Below are 16099 nucleotides of genomic sequence, written 5' to 3'. Positions count from 1 at the left end.
TAATTCCATTGATTGAATGTTTCTCCCTTTCCCACTTTTGGCATTGTGTCTGTCTGGAGAAGACATGAAAAGAGAAAACTCACACAGTTTAAAAGAGTGCTAAATTTATTTTAACGGAGATTCAATTACCAGTGACCCATCCATTGATGTCTGCCATCTAATTATCCTGAAAAAGAAACAACACTGACGACACTGGTGACACAGATAGCAAAGACTGTGCTGCATGTGATAATCTATCTCACTTACTAAAAGCTGAACTGGTTAGGTGACATGCCATGAACCAAACCACGCAAGATAATACAAGTTAGGCCGCATTATTTCAGATCACCACTTGATCTCCAATGCAAAATCACTGTCCTGATGCCAAAACAAGAGAGCTTCAAATACACATTTTATCTTATACATTCTCATACATTTTAACCTTTTTTTACATATATAGACATGTTATATGTATGGATCTTGCAGCGCAGTCCTGATCTCCTGTGAGTTCCTTCATTCCTGTATTGATCTGCTCATCAAAGTGTGTTGTTTTTCACCACTATTGTGCTTGTAAAATACGTTTGCGAGTCAACCTGATTCATCTGAAGACATAAACACCGCCCGGGGGCTTTACATCATCACTCTATATGCAGGAACACATCCATTTTAATTGCACAATTACAAACTAAAAGCACAGCCAAATATGTCTTCACGTAGTGTTAATCTTGCTAAGCAATTTGTCCGAGCTCTTTCATCTGGCCTACTCTCTCACAGTTACTTAAAATGCAGTTTCTCTGAAAATGCAGCAGCACATACAACGGATGACAGGACATGCAGCTTGTTGCATTTAATGACAGGTTCTCAACAGAGGCTATTAACTAACCAGGCGGGTAGCTTGATTATTTGGGTCATTGGAGTTCTTGGCATTTTTTGGGAACGCCTCCCTGTCAAGTAGATCATATTCATGCTTAACAGCTGCCGCTGGAGAGAGCCTGCTAGAAGAGCCAAAGCAAAAAGCCCCACATGGTTCCAAATAGTGATGCATTTTTTAACACCCTCTATCTAGTGTTTTTATAAGGCAGTGATGGAAAGCAAGCAACTGTGGGCCTACATCTCCTCCAGGGCTCCTACTTAGTTTTTATTTTTATTCCCGGTAGTGCAAGATTTCCTTTTAACTCATTGGAAAAAATGGCAACCACCTCATTATTATAACTGCTGAGAAAACACTTGCACTAGGGCTTCATGAGCAAGTCTACAATGCACGGTGGCTAAAATCACTGCGAGGTAAAGGAAATCATGGCTCATCGCTAAAGTAAGCCAGGACTTGTTGCTCCAGTGAAATGAGCACTGGAAAGCTTTTAATCAAGCGTTTTGAACATTTGAAGAGATTTAAACATCCAAAATAAACAACAATGGTGTGTCTAAATGAAGCTGACAAGATGTCAAAAATGAACACAGAGATATTTTTAGTTTAGTGGTCGGTCAACATATCAAAATAAACAGTGCCCCGAAGTTGTGAAGAATGTTTACCCTCCTTTTAGCAAATCATGGTCATGTTGTACTAATCATAATTTTGTTGTTAATTAAATCAAAACGAGGGAATGAATGAACTTGGTTAACTTAACTAAGTTAACTAAAACAAAGGAATTCATTAATAAAACTTTCTGGAATAGCGACAGTGTTTCAGCTACAACTCACAATTTAAAAGTATATGGATCTGAAGACATTAAAGTAGATATTACATTGAAAGATTAAAGGGATAGTTCACCCAAAAATTACTCTCTCTCATGTCGTTCTAAACCCGTTAGACCTTTGTTCATCTTCAGAACACAATTTAAGTCGTGAACACACGTTGAATTCTGACATGTAGGAGTAGAAATTGTTGTATTAAGTCGTTATTTTGTTTTATTGGTAAAATATTCTCGTGGCTTCATATAATTAAGGTTGAGCCACTTTTGTCACATGGACTATTTTATCGATGTCCTTATTACCTTTCTGGGCCTTGAACGAGTCAGTTCCGAAGATGAACGAAGGTCTTATGGGTTTGGAACAACATGAGAGTGAGTAATTAATGACAGAATTTTGGGTGAACAATCCCTTTAAGTAAAGTTTTATTATAAAAATATAGCAATTATTTTAATTTGGGGTTGTTGTTTTCATGAAAAACAAACAATTCTGTTGTTTTTCATATATTTAAAAAATGCTGGGCGATCATTGGTAGTCAAATTTAGTTGTAATTTTGCTTGTTTCAGTATATATATATATATATATATATATATATATATATACTGTTTATACATTTACACATCACTCCTCTCCCACATCAATCTGGTCCAAAAACACCTTTCTCGAGGTCATTGCCTGTCAATCTCTCCCCTTGGTAGCATCCTCAAACAGAACAGAAATTCCAAGATACTGGCAGTTTCCTCAGGACATGCTGCCATCTCCACCAGAACAGCTGGATCCGTTTTACCCACTGGCCCCAGGATTCCCTCCGTAAACCCGCCACTTGATTTATCCTTATCCAGTGCACACTCAGCGTCCAAACACTTTCCATGGTCTGGAGAACCATCAGATGAACCTGCCATCAATAGCTGGTTCCTGGAGAGCGAAAGATATCCAGCTTTGACTGCCCTGCAAAAAGTTACGCCCCAGATGCAGTGGCTCATTCCCCATATTTAAACAAGTTAACCTCAATCACTTATCGACTCCAATTTCCACCTCATTATATAAATGCACCCACTTTTCACGTCTCTCGTTTGTCTACTTCCACAGAGTCTGGTTAGTTTGGTGATACTCCTCTGCTTCTGCTCTTTGAGAATAGCCCAGTGAAGGCTATGCAGGACATCTTGAGTTCCTCATCAACTGAGAGGTGTACAGCCTAGAAGAGAGATCTTGAGGCAACATCCTGGACCAAACCCTGCTTGCCATCTTCCCTGCCAACCATTCAACCACCCAGATGGATGGGTCGTCAGATGTCCTGGGACTCCACCAGCCATTCCCTCTACTTCCACTTTCCTTTCAATCTCACATTTACAGGTCTAACAAAGGACTATCACTGACCTGCAGCGTTACTCACCTCATATGGTTGATTACTTTTTGTCTTCCTTCCATTGTGGATTATTCTAGTCTTCATCGTCTTCCTTCCATTGTGGATTGCTCCCCATTGACTGCCATTCTCCCAGGCACCGCTATGATCTACAGTACTTACTGTTTTTTTTTTTTTTTTTAATAACAGACATCTTTAATATGAGCAAATTATCAATTCTAAAATACCATTAAGGTTTCAAGGATTCACATAAAAGGTTCAATTTATGGACCCCCTCTACAATATCAGTTTCTGTTTTTTTCCCCAATACCTTTACATAATAATAATAAAAAAAGAGAAATAGTTTTCCTTCTAAGAATTTCATCATTTTAATTAAGCTTTTAAAATTAATTTATTATATTGCCCTCACATTTTTTCACTTTATGCTTGTAATAAAGTTATATGAGTCTGGAACCGCATGAAGGTGTGTTAATATTATCATTTTTGGGTGAACTTTTCCTGAGACATCTGGAAAAAATCTTTCTTTCTACAGCACTCTATCAATCCTCTACTGATGACCATTTTACAGTTATTGAATAACAGCCTGCCCAAATCTAACAAAATTTGTAGATTTTTTTAAAGTGGCGTATGTTTTTTAATCATGGCCCATGACTGCAGTTAGAGACGCACAGGGAAGGGTGTTGGTGGATCAATAATGACCACACAATCTCACACAACAACCTGGAGGCTCTGTGTTCCCTGTTGCTACTTTACAGAGTCAAAGAACAGTGTGATTTCTTCTAGTTGGCCCCTGGAGATGGTTTGTATGCTTCTTCTCTCCACTGGCATAATTAAACATCCACATGCCCACGCCACACCCGTCACCCCATAATGAACTTGTTTGGATGGGGGAGTGAATCTGCCTCATTTCTCACTCCCTAAGAGCTTAGAACACCTTCCCATCTTCTCTACCTCAGACTCTGCCATCTTTATCCCAGCATTACACCTTTTATATTGGAGTATGTGCATCTGTCAGTGCTGGAAGATGTCAGGAAAGAGACATACATTACTGCTTACATGGCAAAAAACAAAACAAAACATGACATTCTATGGTAACCTGTACCTTTGTCTCACCAGATACAGTCAATATATGAAATAATAGGAGGACACATTATTAGCCAAGTGACAGTAAGACATTCTAGTGTAAGTAAATATGAAATTTATGCCATACTGTTTTTACTACTGCATATGTTCATATAACCTAACACAGTATACAATAAGCACACACGGCACAGAATACTGTTATATCACAATGCGATGCTCTCAATTTGACCCTCCATTTCCTGTATGATGGGTGAATTGAAAGTAAATAAATATGCAATGGTTCAATCATTACACCAGAAATGAAGGGTCAAAGTGAGAACATTGTGGGATACATTATCCATGCTTTATGCTCTGTTGTGAACTGCTTATTTTGACAAATATACAGTAGATCACCTGCGCACAGAAAATGTGGGCAGTGCACATTATACATAGCATATGCTACAGAAACAGTACGGTAGCATGTCTTTCAGAACATTGCTGTAGATTTTGAGCAAACACCTGTAGCTACAGCCACTGCGTTTTTATTTTTATTTTTGGATCAATTTGTTGTTGATTTATTTCAAGCAATAATATATTAAGCTCATATTAAGCTTTTATCTCACCATTTTATCAAAATTACTGATCGGGTAGGCTATAGTTAAGCAAAATTGGCAGAAAATGCTTTTTATTTTAATTTTGTTGTTGACATCAAAGGCTATGCATCCAGTAATCTATACAATGATTTGACACAAATTAATCGGCAACTTGGTAAAATGGGTAATATTTAATGCAAAATAAAATGTTTATTGAGTATATTAGGCTAGTAAATCACACTGCTGCTGTTTTATGTAAAATTGTTTATACAAAGCAATAGCTTTACATTGTCCAATATTTTTAGGACACTAGTAGGCTAATGTTAAGCAGTTCTGGTAGGCTATCTGCTGTCACCAGCTGTCCAATTTCAAATTTGAAATCTAGTAAACAAATCCAGTTTTGAACCACTTTTAGTATAACCGAACTATACCTGGGAAATTTACATAAACTGTAGCTCAATGTCTGTGTTTTTATACACGAGTTATATTTTAAACTTTTAAACTGAACTTAATAGCTTATTATCGCTAATAGCCTCTAAATGCAACATATTCAGTATGCACTATGTTAACAGTTTTAAACGCTAGTGCAAATACGAATATTGACATGCATCTGACCCCTTGTGCGCATGTCGCTCTCTTTACTCAACAGTCTAAAGTCTCACATTTCTAATTTATCTTTATTGAGCAGAATTAGCGGACGTGGTGCAATACTGCACGGGTCGCTACTCGTTTTATCCTCAGCTAGAGACGGGAATAACCATATTCTTCCTCCACTAGCGTTTATTTCGCTTTTATCCTGTGAATGTGCCCTTTGCCCTTTATTTACGGACTGAACTGCGCCATTCTGAATGCCTTTTTCTTGCAGTCTTCAGCTCTCCGTCGTGTGTTCCCCGCACATATCAGCCTAGAGATATTTGTGTACAGTGTTTCTTCAGTTTGCTGCGAGGCGCATACAAAGTTGCGTTATGATGCACGAAAGTTGCAGCGGTCGCGTTAGCTATGTGCATTAGCTAGCGCGCTCATCGCAAACGAGCCGTCTTATCGTACTCTAAAGTACAAAAACGGGTTATATTCGCTGCTGACAGCCTGTATACGGTGTCGTCGGTTTGAAATGACACAGAGGGAATGACACAAGCGAGTATACACACGGATTGACCGTCTCTGTTTCGACCGCGTCCGACTGAAGCGGCGGTATTTGTATGTTCGGTGACACTTTTGACATTAGCGTCGCTGTCAGCTCGTTTGTGGCTCTCGCGCGGGTTTTATCCTTCTTTTATTGTGTTTTGCATTCGCATGGCTGAAGGGTAACTTGTACTGAGTTTTTTTTGTCGGAGGGGCGTTTACCGTGTTGAAGCTAGCAGAAGCTTTTTGACGGGTAGATCACGGGCTGTCGGGAGTTTGACAAGCAGCTTATGTAATGCTGGCGATTCCCAGCTCTACCGCAAAAGACGAATAAACAGCGCGTATTCAGAGTCGCGCGGCGAAGTTCATTTCGTCACACGACTTCTATGCGTCGTCGTTACGGCGCATTTATTTTTTTCGTTAGTTGTTTTTGCGACTCGCTGCTGTTGAAACACTGTGTCGAAGCTGCAGCGCGTCTTGTAAAATGTATTGACCATGCGGGAAGTTCAACGAAAAACTATTGCGCACACCATCTAAACCCTCAAACAGCTTTGGACTTGTATAGAAATGCATTTTTCGTCGTAAATCTTGTGAAGGTAAGTCTGCCTCATGTACTTGGGGTCATTTGCTTTCCACGCGTTGCGAATGCTGAGTGCATTTTTGCAACTGCTTACCATCTGCGCGTCTTTTTTTCACTTGACGTTTCTAATGTTAACCCTTATAGCTGCTGCTGTAGCTTTAAATTATGTTTCAAAGCTTCTCCTGCTGCCTTAACATTTTGCGTCATTTGGACGCTCCATGGCATTTGAGGTTTAAACCGTGTCCTCAGACTAAGTTTTCGGTCTCGTTAAGTCATTTAGCTGATATTCACGTTCTGTTTGACATTTGTGTAGGTTTAACAAGCTTTAGTGTACATTAAGCGGTTTGTCAGACTGAAGTTCATTTTGGACGCAGTAGCTGAGCTCCACCGACAGGTGGCAGCACTGCGGTGTATCGGCTAAATGCATTTGGAGGATTTGTACGAGTTTTAATGTCTCTACGCGCCTCAAGCCTTCATTATCTGAGCAAACAATCGCCTCATCAAGCTCCATTTTGTGGGATGAGTTTGAATGCGTTGCAGTAGTTTTTTTAAATAAAACTACAGAATTTATTAGTTCGTTATGTAGACTATCGATTCAAATAAGTTGACAGAAGAAAAAACAAACAAACAAACAGAAAATGCTCGTGCAAGGGTCATCTTGAACGGTTGTTTGGCTGAAAAGTCTTCGAAATCTGCTAAACCCATTTTTATTTTATCACCCCAAGAGAGCTTTTGTGTGGGCATGTGGATACAAATGTAGTTTCGTGTTATATTATTTCATTCCATTAGCAGCTGAGAGGAACTCCTGGTGGGAGTTCTGTCCAGACATACAACATTAAAAGTCTGAATCTGTAATATTTTCACCAGAAAATAATGTTGGAGGTCTTGGTGCAAATTGTATTTTACTTTTACTTTTAATTTAGTCTTTGTTTACACCTGTCTTGTAATGCAAATATTTAACTTTTATTTTATATGTAACATAATGTCATTTCTTTGCTAATATTAACTAAATCTCATGTTAAATATGTTTCTGTCTATACAACAGGATTGAGAAATGGATCGTGGACTGAAACGCAGCAGTAACAGTGCTGAGAATTTAACTTTTGGGGATTGTATCGAGAGAGGCCTCATGCCTAATATTGGTGTCAGTGTGTCTGCTTTAAATACGTCAAAAGATTTCTCTAATGGACTGAGCGGTGGTGACGCCCAAAGAAACCTCTCTATGGCAGATCCATCCGTAATAGGACGTGACATACAAGAACCAGATGTTAAGGCATTTAAACCTTTCAGAATGCAGCACCAGCAAAAGGTAAAAGAGTCCCTCAACGTTGGGGAGAACTTTTCTCTCTTGGACGAGAGCATCGCGGACTTAAATCGTGGTTCTGGCATCCAGGCCCCTGATACTTTTACAATGAAAATGGAGGAGTTTTCCCCCATGGAGAAAGATAGACTGGACTTTCCACCCTACGGACATCCGGGTAAGGAAATAGACGGTAACGAGAGAGTGATTGGAGACAACACCATTGACATCCTTCAGGATCTGGACTTACCTGACTCCCTATCTGACCTGAATGAGTTTTACGTTGCCGACGAGGCTGCCTTTCTCTCCTCATTGGCAGTGGACGATGCCCTGCTGGGAGAGAGCAACTTGCTGAAGGATACTAGCCCTGTTGTCACTGGCAACAGTGCAGCCTGTGCAAATGTGAACGGCACGGGGAAACGGCAGCAGATGGTGGAAGCCAGTGTCAACATGCCGGTCATAAAGACAGAGAAAGACCCAGACTTTATCCAGCTGTGTACACCGGGTGTCATCAAACAGGAGAATGAGAGGCGGAGCTACTGTCAGATGTCAGGGATGGGTGGGCCTCACGGTGGGCCCACCGCTTTGGGAGATATGGGTGGACAGGGATACCACTATGGAGCCAACGCCGCCTCAGCTGTGAATTTACCAGATCAGAAACCTCCTTTTGGCCTGTTTTCTCCTCTGTCCACCTTAAGTGACGGCTGGGTTCGAGGAAATGGATATGGAGATCCGTCTGGGATGCAGAGAGCCAATGAGACAGTACTTCCGTCCACCTATCCATACAGCAGGTAGGAATGACTTAAAAAAAAAAAAAAAAAAAAAAGCTTGATAATGATTATGAACGATGAAATTGATAAATAGTGAACAATTTGCTCTAAAGTGAAAGGAGGCTGAAGTTGTGCACTTTACTTTGCATAACTTCTGGGAATATTAAAATCATGATTCCCAGGGCTGAGAAAGTAAAGGAAACGAATGCAATATTTTCTTGAAGGAAATGTAAATTTAGAATTTATACTGAGTTGTGAAATATTTCATCAGCTGATGAAATTTTGGCCGTTATGGGAAATCTTTCCCCATATCGGCAAAATGTAATCGTGCAAAACTTTAAAACTCCATGCTTGAAAAGAAATACAATTTTAAACATTTTTGAAGTTTTTACAGCGAAAATACAGTTTGTAGTTACTCTCAGCTCTAAAATATTTCACAGGTTGTCATTTTTGTGAGAGTAACCTTGACATAATGATCCTCATGCAGTCAGGTGTCAGTCAGGGAATCCTGATGGCAATGTGGAGAGGATTCTGTATTCCAGACCCATTTGCTCTGTAGTATTTTTTTGAAAATCTGACCATGAAAACTTCTCATAAGTGCATTATGTTTGATGTAGCTGTTGTTTGCAGCTTTAATTAGTTTTAACAGAGCATGTGCTGGTCCGCTTATTCTCCCAGGAGCCAATGTGTGCTGATCTGTATTGGTGCTTTGCCTGTCCAAAGCAAACACGTGGGCCTGATGGAGCTCCCTTCGGCCCAGAACGGCACACATGCGCTTCTCTCCGAGTCTGGTTTCAGGAGGCTCTGAGCATCAATAACAGCATCGACCACTGTTGCTTTTGCTGATGCGAAATTGTTTTTCGGTGAGTGTGGAAAGGACTAGAAGCTATGAGTCATTATGGCTTCAAAATTCCCTGAGTACTGGAAATAATATAAAGCATGTCCATGGCCCTGACTCTTGACCAATATTACTTTGCTACTTGGGGTCGGGTTTTGTGTTGAAATGAATGGATGGTGTTTTACAGCCAGCCTTCTAGACTGTGTTATGAGTTCATACGCTCTGGGAGATCCTGAAAGATGTGGACTTTTAATGACCTCACAGTTATGCTTTTGCACATGTTTCTGATTTGTACGTGTCACGGTAAAGTGTGACATTGTGACTCGCTTGTTATTTGATGTTTTGTTATTGTTTTCCTTTCCAACTTGATCTGCCGTGCCAGTCTCATTTGCGCAAGAGAAACCTTTAAACCTTTTCCCGATTTGCTGAATGTTAATCTGGCGGTCTACTCTGAAAGCCAAGTTAAAGATATTTAGGTCAGCATGTTTCTCCTGCTAAATTACCTTGGACGGTTTAGTGCTGTGTTAGGGGAAAGTTATCAGTGGTAGTCACCTGAAATTTTACCTGACTCATTTTTGTCTTAGTTATTTTTACAGTGTTTACATTGGAGCTAGGGGTGTGCGACATGACGATTTTTGATCGTGGATGATAAAAATGTCTCCACGATCTGCTTGTGAAGAAATATCGTGGTATCGTGCTACAGCGCACATTCTATCAGCTGCAGTTCTTATTCCTCCGTCTCAATATACTGTACATTATTCGGATCTGCTTTAAAGCCTTGCCGGTTAAATGTTTTATTCACGCTTCGGGCTGACGCGCGTGCTAAAGCCTGTCAAAAAGCGCCTGATTACTGAACTAAGTTATCTTGTGCACTAATACTGTCAAAACACACAAGGTTTATGTATAGACTCCGTTGCTTATGTCTAAAATGAGTAAGTAAACAGCTGAGAGAAACGGATGCGTGCCTCTATATTAGATGCGTGCAGGTCTTAAAGGGGCAGTACTGAACATGCTGCCGACTGTCATTAAAGGGATAGTTCACCTTAAAATTTAATTTCTGTCATTATTTACTAACTCGCATGTTGTCCCAAACCTGTATTAATTTCTTTCTTGTGCTGAACACAAAAGAAGATATTTTGAAGAATGTGGGTAACCAAATAGTATCTGGTCCACATTGACTTTTGATAGAAGGAAAAAAAAAATACTATGGAATAAGTCACTGGGGACCAGCAACTGTTTGGTTTTCCACGTTCCTCAAAATAGCATTTATGTTTAGCAGAAGAAACTCATTCAGGTTTAAAGAAACTTTTGAGTGAGTAAATGATGGTATAAATATAAAACACTTTTTATTTTGGGGTTAATTATTCCTTCAATGTTAATAAAACACCAAAACACAGAGAAAAATCACTCACTACTCTTGACTGAAAAACGTTAATACAGTTGATTTAATAGGAATCAATCTATATAGTGTTTTATTTTTATATTTGTTGATTCAATTTATTGAATGCTCCTGCTAAATACACCTATTGTACCTGAAAATAAAACACGGTTTTATTTGTATAGTATGTGTATTTGTAATGTGTATCTTTGTTCTCATTTTTTAATAACAAAGATAAAATAATGACAAAGATTTTTATCTTCGCCCACTTTGGCCTAAATATCCACCATTCTTTTTTAATATTTTTGTTATCTTGAAAGGTTTTGTCTTTATAATAGGGAAATTAGTTTGGCTGTAATGCTCAGACAACTTGCAAAATAGTAAAACCAACATGACAAAGAATCGTGATAAAATCGTGAATCGTGATTTTTCTTAAAAATATCGTGATATTATATTTTTGCCATATCGCCCACCCCTATGTGTGTGTGTATATGTTTAGATGTCATTCATTTAATTATTAAAAAATAATTTGTAAGAAATTATTTAGTTAGGATCTTAATTTGTGGATCAGTTTCCCTCAAAACATTTACACTCATGCAGGCTCTTTTTTCTTTTCTTTTTTTCTAAAGGTCAGGAATGTGATGATCTGCAGAAAAGTGATGATAAATCAAACATTCCATAAATTCTCATTCTCATTTACATGTAACAGTTCAGATAAGAAAAAAATAATAGTTTTCCACTATAACCTTTTTTATTTTATTTTATTTTTTTCTGGTTTTGGTATATTTCCTAGTGATACTACCAGCAATGTTAAAACAAATTAGTTTTCCTTATGTTTTTCAGTTTGAAACATGAATTTGACCACTGTGCTGGCACACTATAAGTAAAAAAATACAAAAAATAAAAAATGTCTTAAGACCTTAAACGGACCTGCTTTTTAAATGCAAAAATGTATTCTGTTTTTCTGTTTGAACAGACCCTTAAAAGTGCAGTATGGTACTTTGATTTCTGGAGCATCGAAGTCAGATATGCTGGCAGATTCGCTGACAGTGTTTGTGTTTATTGAAGTGTTTTTTTCATACATATATGATTTGACATAATAAAAACTGGCTTGAGAGCCTGCATGCACTTTTGTACAAATTTTGCATTACACTGTGACTATGAATGCTGTTTTACTTATAATTGTTGAAATGCACTTTTCTTAACAGACAATCTTGCTATTTCATTGCTGTGAATAAACAATTTAATGCAGTGCATGATTTAGTTTATATTTACTGAAATTAGTACAGCACGAGCCTCATTTTGAAAAATAAGCACCAGTGAGTAATGTTTGACTTAGACTTAGGTTTGTTAACTTTGGCTGTTTCCTAAATCACACCTTTGATAATCTTTAATGCCAACGTTTCATATCTCGGGTTTGTTTCAACTTGTTTTGTGATCTGAGAATCAGTGGAATTTCTAGCAGCCGGTCTTAATTCCAGCAGCTCTCTCATACTGCAGCTGAAATAAATATCTTGTCCATACCGGTCCGTTCTGCTCTCTTTCCTGTGGGCAACATACCGGTGTGTTTGTTGCTTTAGTTCACTTCAAAAGTGCAGAAACACAGTGGTCTCTGACTGCATTTAATTTGGATGTTAATTCAGCCTAGTTGGAAGAGTTTTCTGGAAAGGTCAAAGGAGTCAAACAGTAGTTTATAGCTGTTGGAAGTCTAATTAATAAATATTTAGAAGTAGATCAATGTAAATGATTTTTCCACATCTGATAATAATTCGGTGAGAAGGATAGTTGACCCTAGGAATCCTATAGGACTCACAGGGAGTACTACATTAGAGAAAATGGTAACACTTTACAATAAGGTTCATTAGTTAAACATTAGTTAATGTATTAACTAACATGAACTAACCATGAGCAATACATTTGTTACTGGATTTACTAATCTTCGCTAACGTTAGTTAATAAAAATACAGATGTTCATTGTTAGTTCATGTTAGTTCACAGTGCATTACCTAATGTTAACAAGATTTTAATAATGTATTAGTAAATGTTGAAATTAACATTAACAAACATTAATAAACGCTGTATAAGTGCAGTTCATTATTAGTTCATGTTAACTAATGTAGTTAACTAATGAACCTTATTGTAAAGTGTTACCGAGAAAATGTTTGCATTTACCAATACTGCAAACTAAGACAAAACATTTTAAAATCAGTTTATTAATCAAATACCATTTACATTATCACAAAAAATCTCTTGTTAGTTAGCTGGAGAAAATAACTCAAGAGGTGCTTATTGAAACTTACTATAAATTAGGGCTGTCAAAAAACTCAAATCGACTTTTGTACTAAAATATTATCAATATTCGAATTTAAAATAATGTTTATAAACCATATATAATTAATTACGTTGCTTAAACAATTAGAAACAACAAGCATCATGTAAGTATGTATAGTTTAATACTAAGGACAGAAAACCAATCACAAAGAGTAGCCTAGATGCAGTGGAATGCAGAAAAACCGCCATAAAGTCTCGAGACATGTTTTTTTAAAAGTTGAACTTACATTAGTTTTACATGGCTTTCTAAACATGCCGCTCTCTTGTGCGAGACGCGAGTGCAACAGGTGATGGATGTCCCTATAGGAAATGCGATAATATGCGTTCTGTGTGAACGGCTTGGTTTCAGTTTTGACGTAAACAACATTGATTGACGTAAACAACACTTCTCCGCATTGATGTTTCCTTTTTCTGCAATATTTTGAATGAGCAGCGCCGCATCCAGTGGGTTCAACTGGATAGGCTAAAAAAAAGCATTAAAATGCAGCGACACCTACATCGTCATCGCATCTTGCGCCTCACATAAGGCTGCCTGATGCACATCTAAAATTCGAATGCAGCGTTTTTGCATTCGAATGTGGATTTTTATTTTAAATTCAACGAATATTCGAAATATCGCTGTATAAATGCCTCAGTTCTGAAGGCAGAGTGGAGTGTGAGTGAGTGTGATCATCTCTTCCTCTTTATAACTAGTTTTAACGTGAAATAAACATGAACGAACATCTCACCCCTGACGTAATCGCTCAATTAGCATTTCAACCGTGGAAAAACGTCATTAAAACAAATGTCACGTAGCATTTCATTTACCTCAGGCAAGTCATCAGTGTCTACAGCTCGTTATTTGCTAGAGAAATTAAGTCTAGTGAAGATCATTTTGTAAAATATTATGTCTTAATTATTTAATGTATATGTTTAAGAAATTATTTTATGAAAAGTTATGACTGTAAATTATCAGCCTACTTTTTAAATATATATATATATATATATATATATATATATATATATATATATATATATATATATATATATATATATATATATATATATATATATATATTTTATTTTTATTTGAGTGTTGATTTATTATAGTTAAAAATAAATAGTAATTGTATTTAAGTTTGGGCTCTGTTGTTAATTGAAGCCTTATAGAAGGGCTCCTTATAGTTTAGAGCAGAAGCTGAGGTAGATTTTTATCCTTAAGAAAATTAATTATAACTGAATTTATTTAAAGAAAGAGCAATTTGTTCAGTAAACCACTGTTAAATTAAAAACAAGCAATTTATGTTTTGTTTTTTTCTTCCTGCTGTACTGAAACCATACGTCAAAACTGATGTACCTACCGAACCGTCATATTTGTGTACCGTTACACCCCTAACCTTGAATATTATAGAAAAGTACCAAATGAGATTTTCTCCTATATAGTTTTCAGCATTAACTCAGAGAGATTTTTTTTTTCCCTAAAGGAAAACTGATATTTACAAATGAATCGATATTTATTCCAATTGTGTAATACAGAATACCATGTAACTTTGATATTTTCTGAGACAGTGATTGCACCATGAAAAGCTCATACTTTTGCAACTCTGTGCAGGAAATAGAAAGTATTTATAGGTGTTCAATGACACAAGGAAGTGTAAGTAATGGTAGAATGTAATTTTTAGTAAACTAAATACACATACGGTCGCTGTGATTTTGCCAAGTAAGACATGTTCCTGGATCAACATTACTGTCCAAAAATATAGACTTAAAGGTGCAATCAGTGATTGTCTTGAGAAGCATGTTATGCTGGTTGAAAGTCTCTTCACATCCCAATAGCAATCATTAAGTTAAGTTGTCTAAATGTATTTATCTGTATTTATATATTCTGTGGAAGGCGTAGGACCAAGAAATGCTCGTCCAATCAAAATGCTCGGTCCGAGTGTTTTAATTGGCTTTCCTACCTGCCTGTCAACATATGCATTAGCATACCTCCGTGTACCCTGTTCTCACAGACAGGATACGTCATCAGCGCGTTCACGTACGCTATTGCAGACAGAGCGAGAATGGCAGACAAACATCGACAACCCGATCTTCCTTCCTGGTATTGTAGTACTTTTACTAACTGTACTATAAAGTTTTCTCACCGGTGAATGACACATGTAGTCTCGCTTATTTAACGCACCCTTTTCAGAGGGAGTTAGCATTTAGCATTTTCCAAGTTCTCCTACTGCACCTTTAACCCAATCCCTACCCCTTAACCTAACCCTACCCATAATTTATTCCTAAAATCAGTGGGAAATGATAACTGATTAACAAGGGTGTAGAAGCACCTAACTCTAATCGTAAGCCTAAAATGGATATTTCCTGAAAAGTTATCCCTCAATTCTGATTGGTTGATTGGAATATTGTTCCAGGATCACGTTGTACTTGGTGAAATCACATTCATCATACACATACAGTAGTACAATAGCAGGTATCTTTTTTTTTTTTTTTTTTCTAGTCGGACATTGATGAAAATTATAATAATGGAGTTACCACTTCAAATTCTGTTCTTCAATTATTGATTGTATAACATTTACAGTATGTGTGATCACATGTAGAGCTTGTTTCTGCTGTTTAATGACAGTCAGTTGTAAGTGTCTGGCTGTGTGTTGAGTCACGTGACACAATAATTTCAGTTCTAGAGGGTGCGGTCATACTCTTGAGCTTTTCAACGCCACCCATGGGAAAAGCCATTATGTGCATTTAAAGTGCCGATATTTGATAGTTTTATTAATTGCGAATAGGTCAGCCTCTAGTGTCTTTTGCTCTATTACATTTACAGAATGTTTTATTTAGAATCGTCATTTGATTTTCTTTTCATTTGAAATTGTTAATATTTATATAGTATGTGTGTGTCTCATTTGATTATTTATCACAGCTCAAAGGATTATAATGATATAATCTGCTCCTATAATCCAGTGTAGAGGTTTGCCTGTGTGGAAAGCAGATGTCTCCACAAACTGAAGAGTATGTCTGATTGAAAGCAAGAATCATTCCACTGAATGCTGGTCAGGCAAATAGTTGCATAAAAGTGAATAATTGGTGTTTCTTCTAAAGTTTGGCTTCACACCTTCAA

At 37.3% G+C, this 16099-nt stretch overlaps 1 protein-coding gene across 2 annotated transcripts in view; it reads left to right on the top strand.

The window, feature by feature from the left end:
* Positions 1–5349: 5349 nt before the first annotated feature.
* LOC131528450 (glucocorticoid receptor-like) overlaps positions 5350–16099 on the top strand; it is a 76249-nt gene continuing 65499 nt past the window's right edge. For both annotated transcript variants that reach the window (XM_058757570.1, XM_058757569.1), the window contains exons 1-2: positions 5350–6401; positions 7431–8476. In XM_058757570.1, coding sequence (XP_058613553.1) covers positions 7440–8476 — 1037 coding nt within the window. In that variant the 5' untranslated portion in view covers positions 5350–6401; positions 7431–7439. The remainder of the gene's footprint in view (positions 6402–7430; positions 8477–16099) is intronic.

The sequence above is a fragment of the Onychostoma macrolepis genome, chromosome 21 (genome assembly GCF_012432095.1).
Source record: "Onychostoma macrolepis isolate SWU-2019 chromosome 21, ASM1243209v1, whole genome shotgun sequence".
Taxonomy (NCBI): Eukaryota; Metazoa; Chordata; class Actinopteri; order Cypriniformes; family Cyprinidae; genus Onychostoma; species Onychostoma macrolepis.
The sequence above is the reverse complement of the archived record's forward strand: the minus strand, read 5'-3'. Positions and strand labels throughout refer to the sequence as shown.